The sequence below is a fragment of the Ambystoma mexicanum genome, chromosome 3p (genome assembly GCF_040938575.1).
Source record: "Ambystoma mexicanum isolate Mex_15411 chromosome 3p, UKY_AmexF1_1, whole genome shotgun sequence".
Lineage (NCBI taxonomy): Eukaryota > Metazoa > Chordata > Amphibia > Caudata > Ambystomatidae > Ambystoma > Ambystoma mexicanum.
The window spans coordinates 732,667,860-732,681,952 of record NC_090925.1 but is presented as its reverse complement, the minus strand read 5'-3'; the positions used below and the strand labels follow the sequence as shown (position 1 = coordinate 732,681,952).

The window sequence follows — 14,093 nt, the reverse complement described above, 5'->3', positions numbered from 1 at the left end:
AACTCAAGAGACGACCACTGGAACTAAGATTCGAAGAAGGATGACCACACCCACTTGCAGAGCCGTCTGAGGAAACGCTGCAGTTCTGACCTCTTAACATCTGTGCAACAGTGAGGCTGACGACTTCCTCCCTTGGACTGGTAGGCCTAACCAGTCCCTAGATGTTAAGTCAGGGTATATTCCTTGACAAGGTAACCAGAATCCTGACTTCAAGATTTTGAACTCGTCGTGTAGAGGACGAATTCTTTTTGTCAATGTACCCAACAGAGAGGTAGAAGAAACTCTCTGAACGGTCAATTGACCTAAAGATGAGAGGACGTCACAGGAACCGGTCAACCTGCAAAGGAACCGTACATTAGTGACAGATGACAACTTGAATAGCAATGCACAGACAACCCAAACTCTTAGTACCTGAAAATAGACTGTAGTTGACTGACTGGCAAATCAGAATAGTAAGGTTGACGTCAGAATTCTAAGAGGACAAAGAATAACCAGTAATTCACCGGAACCCAAACAAGGATCAAAACTTAAATTAGATATAAAGGAACAGTCTTACCGGTTGAGAGTTTCCAAGGAAGTTCAAAATCCGGAGGAATAAATGAAGAGCAGAAGTGATCCGCAAGCACGAGCGTAGATCCACCTACCCACCGCCGGCACGAGGACGCCTAAACAAGAATCCGGTAAACAACAATGTCCACCTGAAACCGACGGCACGCGGACGCCTAGTACAGAGTCTCCAGTTCCATGGGGCAACGAGGAAGTCTGTATCCACAGGTCTGTAGAAAAGTTCCAGTAGCAGTAGAATGGAGAACGTAGATGGCAGCACCAGCCGAAATGAGGACGAGAAAAATCTGTGAACAGTTCCAAGAATCGAAAACCAAGCGGGCAAAATTCAAGCAGACATCCGTGATCCGTAAGAATTCAAATGAGCAGTTCCAAGGGTCGAGGCAACAACAAGAGGGACAAAGAAGGGAAAACCAGCAGGAGTCCAGTAGGCGATCCGGGTCAAAACACTTAATTCAACAGGAGCAAAGCAAGGTACGTAGCGGCAAGAGAAATAACAATTTCAGAAGCAGCGAGTAGCGGGGAGGCGGGGCATAAGAACGAAAACCAAAAAGTCACGTGAGGTTCTAACAATGTGTAAAGACACGTGACCTCAAGTACGCAGAGTGACTGCGTTTCCATGGTAAAGCCCAGCGCTGCTTAAAGGACACAGAACAAACTGGCTGAGCAAACTTCCGTGTCCTGAACCAGCGTCTCCGTGACAAAAGCGAAGGAAACCCAGGTGAGGAAGGTAAGCGAGTAGGAAGGGAAAGATTGCCAGTATGCCTCCCTGATTTACGAATCCTGACACTAGACGAATTGCATCTTGCGCTGTCCCTGGACGAGTTGCAACTTCCACGGCCTGCAATTCCTCAATGCCCGGGATACTATGCCATTTTGTGGTGCACTGTCGTTTGAAGCTCAGTTTCGCCTCAAACCTGGTAGGCATCCTTCTGGACCTTTAGTGACTGGATCCCGCTCCTGAATGTCCCCTCAACCAAGACGAGGACCGAGAAAGGGTGCAAACTCCACCACACGACAACCATCCTTCAACTGAACTTTGAAAAAGGCACCAACGAGCCAGTGCTGCGAAGATCTTCTGCTGGGCGACCAACTACTCGAATGCAACCTCCAGAGCCATTCCCGGTTCTTTTCTTCAGTCACCAAGGCCAAGAATCCTGAACCGGGGTCTGCCATGTCCTCTCCTTAGGGACCGTCTTGCTGCACCAGCTTCTTCGCTTAAGAAGTACTGTTCAGCCACTAATACTTACCTGGGGCCTGCTTTGATGTCCCTGTGCTTCGGAGGGTTGCAGTTAAGCTGTTACTTGCATCCCTTACCAGGCTTACACTGAGCTACATTACCCAAAGAAACCTAACTGATACTCGCCTGTAAACCTGAACAAATCTTCATATAGTCTGCATTGTCTACTGCTTACTTGCCTTTTCTTCTTCAGCCCTTGGTCACTGGACATCCACGACCCCCCTTGACTCTGTGAGACTCACCTAGGATAGGGTTGGACTTCCACGGATTGGCTAAGCAGGGGTTAACTAAAGTAATACAAGTTGGTATAAAGTTTGCATACTTGTTTCAGACGTTTCTGCTACTTTTTATGTTACCTTACAAATGTTCTAAAGTATTTTTTATCCTTTGGATATTGCAAGTATTCTGGGTTTAATACTAATGTGTGATAGTACTGACCTTACTTAAATGTTATAAGCCTTAATGTACATAAAATAAATATGTATTTTTATATAACTGCTAGTGTGTGTTTCCTTGAACCAAGTATATGCTCTGATTTCTGTGTGCCACTACAGCCCTCTTCCCAGGACTGCTGCTACGGACAACCAGCATTGCCAAATCCATCTACAGAAAAGCCCTGCTCTCTCTTCTCTCACCAGGGAAAACCCTTGATGGTGCCCTCCTCCCTTAGAACGGCGGGATAAACCATTCAAGCATAAGTATCCTGCCAACGAAAGTGCCCCCGGTCCTTCCTCTGGGCTGCCCATCCACTGACCACGCCTCCCTGCTGTAACAGTTGCCTTCCAAAGCTAGAGCTTAGAACTCGAAGGATCCTCGATTTATGACCCAATAACTCTTTCCAGTGCTGCACTCCTGCTTGAAGAGGGGCATGTTTGAAGCCTGTTCTTTGAAGTCAGCAGGAACCGAGCCTGCTGACCCATGACCAGGGTTTCATCACTCCAGCAATTCATCTGCTGCGCCTGGGTCTCATCTCGTCGTCAAATTAATTGTGGCTTCTAACCTGTGGTGCCTGTCCTGGAACAAGTCTGCTGGAACCATCCTCCAACCCAAGATTGGAACCACCTCCTTGCTGGACCAGATCCTTACACCTTCAGCCACTGCAGCTGTGGCATCAGGACACCCACCAATAGGACTGATGACAGAAGTAAATGTCCCCAGCTATTCTGAGTAGCCCCGTGTTGGTCACTTGGAAAATTGGTGTAAGGCATGCAAGTGTACTTAGCACTTTATGCCCCTTTTTCTCATATGGATTGCATGGTGTGCCACACGTTCTGTAAATCCTACCATAGGCCTCACTTGTAGCCACAGTGCCCGTGGACTGGCACCTTGGCCCACGCTGGTGTGGGTGCTCCATGTCGGCTGGCGGCGATGATGCAACACTATCGGGAGAAGAGTCCTGTAGTTCCCAATCACAGGTTGGTGCTGCCATGACTGTTGCTGTGAACACACACCCAGGGCAGCATGTGTTCCACGCCACATACATGTTGTGGCTGGCAGCTGTCACCATGGCTGCATGTGCCATGGCGCTGATGCTCCTTATCTAGGGGTGCCGGCAAGGTAATTTAGCATCTTAATGCTTCTGTTACCATTTTTCCACACTCCTGCTCAAACAAATCTTGCTCCTTCCTAGTTTGTTCTTTCCTGTCACTTTTGGCTCTCCCCAATCCTGCTTCCTGTCTCCTGCCTGTAGATGCTCCTACCTTCTCGCTTGCCAACCCCTAGGCCTGCTCTGCCTACCTCCATGAATCTCAGTAACCTACACTCAGACCACCACATTTGGGTCCGGGGAAAATGTCGGACTTCAAGTGCCTACTATCTCAAAGTCTCTCCTTCCCCATCCTTTATGTCAAAAAGCATAACTGGTGCTTCCTAGGGCTTTTTAAAACATTACAATTAGTGGGCACTGCATTAGTAGCAAGGCGGCTCTTGGTGAACATGTAATTTATAAAATCAGCAAGAACAAAATATACGAAAAATGAACTAATAAGCAAATTCTCTGGTTAAAGATGGATGTAATAGCTGGTTTATTAATTCAAGCCTCCAATAGTACCTTCGGAGGTCAAACAACATTATTGTTTCCTAGATCAAGCCAACAATGCCTGCAAGGCAGGCTGACCCACAGTCTTGGTTGCAGGTTAGAAATCTTATAGACAGGCCATCATTTACACATTTAGCCATATTCAACATCAGGAAAAAGAACACGGTACGCACTGTGCTGGCACTGTTTGCAGCTGGAGCATCATGAGGGAAAGCAGATAAAGTGTGATCTCTGTAGTCTGCACAATGTAGGCATCGGGCACCAAAATCTGGCAAGAGAAAAGAGCAGAAACATCAGCACTGTGTAAAAGAGGTTTGTCCGCAGCAAGGCAGTTAGCAATACCTGGAATAAAATAACCTGTGCACGCAAAACATAGTAAAGGCTTTTTTATTGGCTCTCTTCCACACTCTGCACACCGTCCAACACAGGGATCCCTGATAAAACATCCTGTCCTGTAAACTGGGACACTAATATCTTCTCTAGCTGAAAGCAGAATGACTGTGCCCATTGGTTAGAAAGAACAGCTGTGCAATGGGACAACCAGCTTACACGGGTACATTGAGACATACCTAGATTTAAAAAAAGGGATAATGCAACAAAGACCATAACATGCACCTGCATGGAAGGATATGAGAGATACGCAAAGCCTTACATTATTACCATGTTGGTGAATCATGCACGCTTAGTCAATAGCTCTGTCTTCTTCATACCTTGATGGGAATCGTGCATGTACAGCAAGCCATTGCTGTGCTCTATTGCAAATCTGCAGCTACAGAATTTGGAGCCCCTGTATGCGCTTATCCATTCATGCACTAGGGGATGCTCCTCCCCTAACCAATTCTATGTTTTTATGCCAAACCCTCACCAGGAAGGCAACATTTCATCACTCCTATGCATTGCGCTCACCCTCTTTTGCAACTTTTGGGGACAGATTATGCATACTATATGATGGAGGAGACCATCACATATGCTGACCAGGTTCTAGAGGACATGTTACACAGGGTATCCTAGCCAAAAGAAGCATCCAGTAATGCTTACAGTAGGCATATGGCATATCCTATATTGCCGCTCTACAGGTCTCTGATAGGCAGGAGCCTATGAAAAGCTACAAATGCTGCAATGGACCTGGTGTAATGAGCATTGTTAGGCAAGATTGTATGCAGTAGCCTTTGGGTGCACTACAACAACCCGGACCTCCTGGCAAAAGGAACCCAACCTTTGATTCAAGTCTGTACTACACAGGTTGGTAGTGTGTTGAGCAGCCAGGCTTATCTCAAGAGGGGTCAATGTGAGCAGTAGGGGAGTTGCACAGAGATTCACAGTGACAATTATTTAAATAAACTCTTGCACAGAAGGTTTCTTGATTAAACAATTATTAATTTAACAGTCAGTAAGAGTAAGCCTTCTTCAGAAGGGGGCACTATAAAGCAACGCACAAATATACTTCAAAATATACACTCATAGTTTTCTAAATCAGTAAATACCCTTTTGGGATGGCCCAGAGACACTACCTAGACCCTCAGGTGACTTCAATAGTTAGGGTGCTGGGGACATTAATATATCACTGTTGCATTTAGAATATTCTTGAGGAGTGTCAAATAAAAGAGGTTTCAGAATAAGACAAGTATTCACACAAGTATTCTTAAGCAGGTAAGTACTTTCACAATAACCCCCCAATGAAAAGTCAGATAACCCCTTCCTGGAAGAAAGACACAACACATAAGCAGAGGAGGGAAGAGTCATTCAGGGAGTCAGGCTAGCCAATGTTAAGTTAACAAAAGTCAAGGCAATCTTCAAACAAGTGGCACTTCGGTGTTTCAGCTCCTTGCGTCTACCGCAAATAGCAACTACTGCAGTTCCTGGCTGTCGAGATGTGCTTCCCTTGCATCTGGGGTCCAGCACTCTTTTGCGGTGGCTCAGGCTCGGTCAGTCCTGCTTCCTGGGAGTCTGGAGGATCTTCCTGGAGCACTTGGCCAGCTTAAAAGCAACGCACATGATCAGTGTTCCTCTCCCGGGCTATTCGGTTCCAGCAGCAACTGCAGTGGAATTTCAACCAGCTTCGAGAGCATGTCCAGGTGGCTTACTTTGGAGTTGATTGGTCCCACCAGCTCAAGGGGAGAAGTCGTCCATGCAGAGCTTCTCTAGTCAAAACGAAATTGGATTTTCAGCACAGCAGCAGGGCTTCACCGGGCAAACCAACAGTTCAGGAGTTGCAGCAAGCGTCCTCTTCATGTTCTTCTTCGGATTCCTTCGTCCAGTGGCCGACTCAGCCTTCCAAGCCAAAAAGCCTGGCCTTTTATGCAGGTTTCTCTCATTCATTCCAGCTTAGCTGTCAGTCACCCAGCAGGGTGGCTGCCCTTGCCGGACAGCCAGCCGACCAATCACTTAAGAGTGCATTCCTGTCTCCTAGGAGACTACCCACAGGGTTCCATGTAATAATGTCGCCACAAAAATCTCCCCACGCAAAAATATAGCAGAAAAATGGCAGTTTTTTGTGGCGACATTATTGCATGGAACATGCGGGGGACACCCCCGCAACCCAAAACTTTTTTTTTTGCCCCTGTCCCCATATATATGGTCACCCAAATAATATTGCCACTACATTTTCCAGGCAATTTTATTTAGGGCGACCATATATATGGGGATATTATTACCTGATACCACCCACATGGAGTTTTGGGCATTACCCTCGCTTCCTGCCCCCGCCAGACACCCTGGAGCCAGAGGTTGGCGTCACTCGTGAATCCTGCCAAAGACAAAACGTACAAAGGGACCAAACCTGGTTTGGCGCGCAGAGTAAATCTCAAGAAGGACCTTTCCACAAAGAAATGGCACAAAAAGAAGACCAGGGCCATTTTAATAAAAATTGCACCCTTTGGTGCTTTACTGCAGCTGCGAACGCAGTCCGCGGTAGATGCTCACCTCGGTAGTTAAAAGTAAACCACTGCCACCAGCCATTCATCGAGGAAGCATTAACAAACATTTTACATGAGAAGCTAGACAAAGGGTGTACTAAGTAACCCCTCCAGCACCCTATTGTAAGATAGTGTGTGCTGGGTCTAGAAAGTTACACTGTAAGTGAAGTCAATTTCAATTCACTGTTCTTGAAAACAGTAGTTTATCCAAGAGCAGGTATTTAAATCGTGGGAAATCTAAAAGACTACCCTGTCCCACTGCACTGAAGGAAATCTATGAAAGCCTCGTCAAAACAAGTTCATCCCAGTTCCTCTAAAACCAACAAGGACCACATTGACACCCTTGCTCCGCCCTTGCTGATTTTTGCAACCACTCCTTCCCCTCCCCTCTGAAGCACTCCCTTGTGCATCCTCTTCTCAAGAAACCCACAGCTGATCCTTCTTGTCCAGCTAACTATCGCCCAAATTCCATTACTCCCTTTCTGGGCAAACTCCTGGAAAAGTTGGCCATCTCTCAGCTTAACCTTCATTCCAATTCTGTTGGCTGTCTCCATGACCACCAGTCTGGCTTCAGAGCTGCCAGAAGCACAGAAACTGCTCTCCTGAACATCTGTGAAGATCTGCTCTCCAACCTTGACTAACATTCCCTCTGTCCTCATCCTCCTCGATCTCTCTTCTGCCTTCGAAACGGTCAACCATACCATCGTGCTCAACCGTCTCTGTGAAAACCTGGGTATCACTGATCAGGCTCTGGCCTAGCTGACCTCTTTCCTCTCTGATCGACCCTCCCAGGTCCAACTTGGGTCCTTCCCATCATCGATTTTCCTCTCTACCTGTGGTGTTCCCAGTGGTCTAACCTCTCGCCCTGGCTTTTCAACCAATACCTGGCAACTCTCGACCACTGCATCGCCATTTTCTGCTCAAAATTCCAGTGCTACGCTGACGACACTCAACTCATTTTCATGCTGCCCTCAGCCACCTCCTCTCCCTCTCTCATCTCCGATTGCCTAACTGCCATTCAAGATTGGTGTACCGCCAATGATCTTTGTTTGAATGCCAGCAAGACGGAGATCCTCCTGTTTCGCTCACCTGGTCTCTGCGGGGACGTTGGGGCACGGTTGCAGTCCTCCCTGGAACTGGCTCCCCTTAGTCAGGCTTCTTCCCCGGCTCCTGTATTGAGGACTGCGCTGGTTGTTGGTACTGCCCCTGCGAGAATATGAGAGGCTGTGAGAATGCTGTGATATGATTGTGGTCTCCCTCAAACCCTTCTTCCCAGAATGTGGTGAGCATGCGCCTACCCATTTAGTCTCACCTGTTTAATTATGATGGCGAGCTCTCAGTCCTGCTTATCACTGCAGGGGCGCCTTTAGATGGACCGAGTTCCTTCACTGGTCCATGTGCGTGGCAGCCCAGACCTGCTGTTTCTGAACCACTTCAAAGGTAAGTATCCTTCGATAATGATTATTGTCCGTATCCTTTTGTAATGTCTTTTCCTTGATTATTGTCCGTACATCTTGTAATGTCTTTCCTTTTCCCCAATAGGTGATATGAGGCCCAGCGGTAGTTGCGGTGCAAGAAAGCGAGCCCCAATGGAGGAAAAGGGAGTTCACGATGTCCAAATAGATGGTAAATTTGGTTTATAGGTCAAGGGCAAGGATTGGTTTGAGCGCGACCTTAGTGTAATGTCTTTATAGTTTTTCTAACCTTATTTTGTCCTTTTCTCTTGCAGGGATGGCCTGGCGAAGTCAGACTGGGATGCTGCTATCCGAAGATCTGCCAGCGGATGAAGGATGCCTGGATCCGCGATGGAGTTGGCCGAAAGTGGACTCTTGAGTAAGCGTTGTGGCTGGGAGCCGGAATCAGGTAAGGATGCGCTCCTACTGCGGTTGCTGCTAGAATCCGGTAAGGATGCGTTCCGACTGCGGTAGCAGCTGGAATCAGGTAAGGATGCGCTCCGACTGAGGTTGCTGCTGGAATCAGGTAAACTGCTGGAATCGGGTAAGGATGCGCTTCAGGCGGCGGCGAGCGTTGCGCTGCTGTAAGCAGACTAACGCAAGCGCCTGCATGCGGACGGAGCAGGCTTAAATAGCCTGGTCCCGGCCACACCCATTTGTTCCGACTCGTGGCCCCACCCTGCCACTCCTGGAGGATGCTGCACGTGCAGCCCAATTAACTCCCATGGCCACGCCCGACCTGGAGGCACGTGGAGGTCCTGCAGGGAAAAAAAGCATGTGCACCAGAATAACGTGTGCAAAGCACACTTACTCATGACCCTGGCGCCAAAGGCGCCAGGACTGGGTCCAACTGGACCCTTTATGTAGTGGAGCTTGTGGTCCTTGCCCAGTGGCATGATACCTCCTCATCGGCACACCTTCACCATCCTTTCCCCTCACTCTCTGGCCTGCTTCCCTTGGCCCTCCTCCTACCCCTACCTGCGAGGCTAAGAACCTCAGGGTCATCTTTGATTCCACCCTTTCCTTCTCCGCCCACATCTCTGAGGTCTCTAAAAAAATCAACTTCCTACTGCACCTCCTCAGAGGTACTCTGCCTTTCCTCTCCTTTCCCTAGAAGCTCGTGGTATCCCAAGCTCTGGTTCTCTCTAGGTTGGACTATTGTAACAGCCTCTTTCTAAATCTACCTGACTCTGCTCTCCGCCCTCTGCAACTAATCCAGAACAGGACTGCAAGACTTGTCCTTGGCCTCAAGCCCTGGGATCGTATCTCTCCAGCTCTGAAATAATCTCTCCATTGGCTCCCAGTGGATGCAAGGATTAAATTCAAAACCCTCTGCATTGTCCACAAGGCTTTCTGGGGCCTGGGTCCAAAATACCTTCAGCTATCCCTCCGCAAATACCTCCCCTCTCGAGCTCTTCACTCCTAACTTCCTCAGCGTCAGTCGTTTCTCAAAGAAACTAGCTGGGAGTAGATCTCGGTCTTCGGCTGGGGCCTCCCTCTGGAACAGCCTCCCTGCCACTCTAAAGCTTGAGGAGAACCATCTGCGGTTCCGGAAGCACCTCAAGACCTTCCTCTTTTCTTCTGCATTCGCTCCACCTCTACCCTGCTGATCTGTTCTCTCTTGGCACCTTGCACCTGGCCACCCTTTGTCCTCCGGGGCCAGGTACCTGCTCACTCTGTCACCTTCCCGCACTGCCTCCGGGCCACCCTTTGCACTGGGGTCTGGATCTATAGCAATACAGTCCCCCCTTTTCTTCCTGCACTTATCAGACCTACCCTGTCTGCTGCCTTAAACCTAGCATTTGCAAATTACTGGCTGAATTACACTGTTCGTTCCTTTATCATTTATTTATTATTTATCTGTTTCTCCTCTGCTTCACACTTTCCACTTCTCCTCCCTTCCATGCACTTTTCCCCTCCCCTTCTCCCATGTACTTGCGCGTTCTCAATGTCACTGGGCACAGTAAGGTCGCTGTTTTGTTCTCCCCTGTTCCCCTCCCTTGCCTTGTCGCGCTCTGAAACACTTGTTTACGAGCACAATAGAAATAAAATATCAATATCGAGGTGCTGTGTGACACAATGTAAATAAATGATGCCTATGGAGTTTGTAAGACTCCACAACCAAAAGAAACCGAGAGCTCAAAATCACATTAAAATACATGAGAGAGTGGAAAAAAGGGTCTCACTCTCTCCAGGTTAAAAATTCAAGTCCTCCAAATCCAGCAAAGTTGCTGGGGGTCTCTAAGGTAGAGAGGAATTAGCACATTTCTGATCATTCTCCCTAACAAGCATAAAGTCTCATTGGTCTTAAACAAAATATAAACGTTGGATATGCAAGTCCCAATACACCTCACGGAAACTTAGGTCCATTTGAAACCCCACCATGAGTAATATAAAGATGATCAGATCTGCAAAAAGGTAATCTTATTTCTAAGTAATTCTTTAAAGCTTAAATCACATCCAGGTAACACAGAGCTTGTTCCCTATAAGAATGATGCAGACTACACTTTCAAAGAGATTAAACTATATCCTGGTTTGAATGGAAATCTGAAACCCTTTTAAGGGATTGTCGTATAACCGAGTGGGGTCCACAAGAGTAAATAAATTCTAGGAAATCCACATTTTTAGGAATTGGGGTTGTGTCTGTTTTAGCTTCCCTGAAATTGACAGAGGAATTTTTATTGTAACAAATAAATGAATAGTGTCCAATATATGGGACTGCTTTAAAATTATGTGATTGTATTTGTGATTGTATAAAGTTTTAATGTGTATTGTGTCTGTTCTTTTTAGAAGGTTTTAATATACCAGCACATATTTTTTTTAAAAAATCTATAAAAACTGATTTTTACTAAACACAAAAGAATAACTTTGGGCAAAACTCAAGCAAAGAAAAATGCAATAAAAGTCTTCCCTTAGCAGCTGTAACAGTTCCAAGATCTTTTAAAGTTGCAGAGAATTTGGGTGTTTACCAGGCAATCGCAATTTCTTTCTAAAGTAATCCGGCTCATCTCTTCCCTGGATCCATTCTCGCAGGCCAGGATTATCCTGTGCTTGGCTGTGCCACCTGGGCTGAAAGGGCGCAGTGAAATATATTTTAGGCCTGGCAGCTATCTTGGATTCACTCTTGTATGAAGTGGTGGTATTGTGAGCTTTGTGTGGACTATACGTGAGAGTCTGTTTGGGGCCTTCGACATGGTGCTCTGGTGGACATGTGTTTGGGGCATAGGAAGCTGTGAGGTTTGTGGGCTGTGGGTGTTGGGTGGGTCCCACAAGATTCTTGGGTTGCAGGAGGTTCAAAGACAGAAGTTAACAGACTTTCGCAGGCTTTCTAGTCAAGCAAGAATCGCAGGCCTGTATCGCTGAACCCACAAATATGCAGGCAATCTTAGGGGAGGGTGCCTGGGGAGTTAGTTTCTGCCTTTGGCTCGGTTCCTGTAGGCATTGCTGGAAATTTTGGTTCTGGCTAGAGGGAGCTTTGTGCACTCTACTTTGGGAAAAGGGTCAGTAGAAAGGGTGTATGCAGCTGCCCTCGGCCTTAGTGTGGGGGCTCTGCATGGGTGGTCCGAGGATCCCCTCCATACTGCCCCCAGGTCAAATATCTGCTAGCTTGCGGTGGTACCTGGCCTATTGGACCAGCCCACAGTCGGTACCTGAGGTCAGGCAGGGGACTTGTCACAAAGGGGTATTTATAGGGTTGGGCAACATTAAATGAATGCAATGCAAAAAAAAGCTAGATGCATTTTCCTTGTGTTTAACAGCTCAGTCTTTAGTTGTAGGGCTCAGTCTACTTTTCCTCCACAATTCGATAGCTCAATTTACAGTCCTTCACATTCCAGGGGCGGTGAATTTCTCCTGCACTCCTTTCTGGTCTCCTTGGTTGAAGCACTCTGGTCATCCGCTACTCGTCCTCACGGTTGAGGAGTTTTGTGAAGCAAGGAGAAACTCAGTAGCGTGTGGGTGGCCGGAGCGGGAGCATGAGCGCTGTGAAAAGAAGAGCCCGGTGAGCGAAAACAGGAGGAAAGCAAAGCAATGCAAAAAAAGGTAAAGGCAAAAGCGAAAGCAGGCGAAAAAGCTGGAAAGCGGCAAGAGAAAGACAGTGGAATATCAGTCAAAGGTGCGCTAGAGGCATGGAATGAAAGAACGACAGAGCAAGTGCGCTGGTGGCGCAAAAGCAGCTAAGAGGGGGTGCAAGTGACCCGACACAGAGAGACAGCAAAGAGACAGTGTGAAGCAAAATGAACAATGAAGAGAGGGTGAAAGTAACCCAAACATGCGAAAAGGGTCCAAGCGTCTCACAGGAAACACAGAGGGTGCACGAGAGCATGGTGAAAAGTAAATAGAAGTGTGCAAGAGAAACTGAAAGGTGGAAAGACGGTGCAAGTGTGCACGACAGGAAAAGAAAGTGTGTAGGGCGCACAACAACGTAAAGAAAGGACAGCGTGAAAGAGGCACAGAAGAGGAAAGGGTGCCACAGAACAAGGAGAGGGGTTGGAGGTCAGAGTGGTTGCACCTGGGAGGAGCAAAGAACCTGGTGTCCTCGAAAGTCTCTGATACTACCAACATGAAAAAACTGTACAGAGAAAGGTGTTATGGAGTTTTCCTTAAGTCCTGCTGGCAGTAAGACTTTGTAAGCTATCCCAGTGGTTTGTAGATCCACAACTCTTAGTATCAGTTTGTACTAGCTCAGGACCTTGGTAGTGTGGCAGAGCAGTCAGGCTTATCTTAAGAGGAAGATGTGACCTGTAGGTAAGTACACTGAATCTTAGCTAGACAGACACAACAAAGAAGCACTTACACATATATTTGTATAAAAGGTACATATTTATTATATTTACACCAGAATCACTTTAAATACTTCAGACGTTTACAGAAGGAATACTAGATAATACACTTCAAAGGGCACTTTCACTTTTGTGTTTGTTCGTGGTTACATTTGTAGCAACGTTAGAAAGGGAAGAGACAAGATTATCGTATTATTGGTAACTGCGCACTCATGCGATTTTCAACAGGTCATGCGGTAATGTATTTACTCTGCAAACACATATAGAAAAGTCACTTAAAGGGAGGAAAATAAGGGGATAGTGCAACATGAGCTTGGTTCAAGGTTATAGAGATGGTTTCTTCGCCTGGCAAGTCTTTTAAATCCAAAACACAATCCTAGCTAAAAGCAGTTAGGAGCGGCTTGAAGTCTTGTTTTCCAGTGTCTAAAGTTATTGAAGCAGCAAGTTAGCAACTAACAAAGGAGACCTTAAAACGGAATCGAGAAGGGGACACAAGCAGCAGCTTGGGTCAGAGGTATCAGGGCGTTGCCCTGGACAGCTCTACGTGCACTCCAACATTCTGGAGCGACTTCTTGGAATCGGGTAAGCAATACTTTTTTCCCCCACAGTACCTTATGTTTGAAGAAAGTGTTTGTGCTGGATGCTCTGCAATGTTGCAGCGAAAGACAGGACCATGGACGGTGTCTCTCAGCAGCAGTCTCGAGGTAGGACCTGTAGCCCGACTTTCAGCAACTTCTTGGTTCACTGTGCGGTTTTGGTGCTTTTTTGTGCTTTTTCAGCAGCACCAACAAAGGAAACGGATCACCCAGCCAATTTTCTTCGCTTCCTGCAGTCCCACACTCTGATGAGGGGTCCGGGGCAAGTTGGATTGGAGCTCTGGAGTGTCCTTACAGATTTGGACGGATTCAGCCTTTCTACGATGGTGCACTCGAAATGGGCAGCAGGTCTCCTGGCATTGGGGTTCCGCAGCTCTGGAAGCTCTTAGTACCTCGAGAGATGGCTCGTTTCAAAGTTTGTCTTGGGTCTGGTTGTTAGGCAAGATTGTGTGCAGTATCCTTTGGAAGACTACAGCAACCTTGACCTCCTTGCAATAGGAACCCA

The 14,093-nt window shown here is 47.2% G+C and overlaps 1 protein-coding gene across 1 annotated transcript in view; it reads right to left on the bottom strand.

The window, feature by feature from the left end:
• Nucleotides 1-14,093, bottom strand: part of STK36 (serine/threonine kinase 36) — a 682,518-nt gene that overhangs the window by 235,380 nt on the left and 433,045 nt on the right. The window contains exon 18 of the mRNA XM_069651602.1: nt 4,016-4,110. Within this exon, the coding sequence (XP_069507703.1) occupies nt 4,016-4,110 (95 nt within the window). The remainder of the gene's footprint in view (nt 1-4,015; nt 4,111-14,093) is intronic.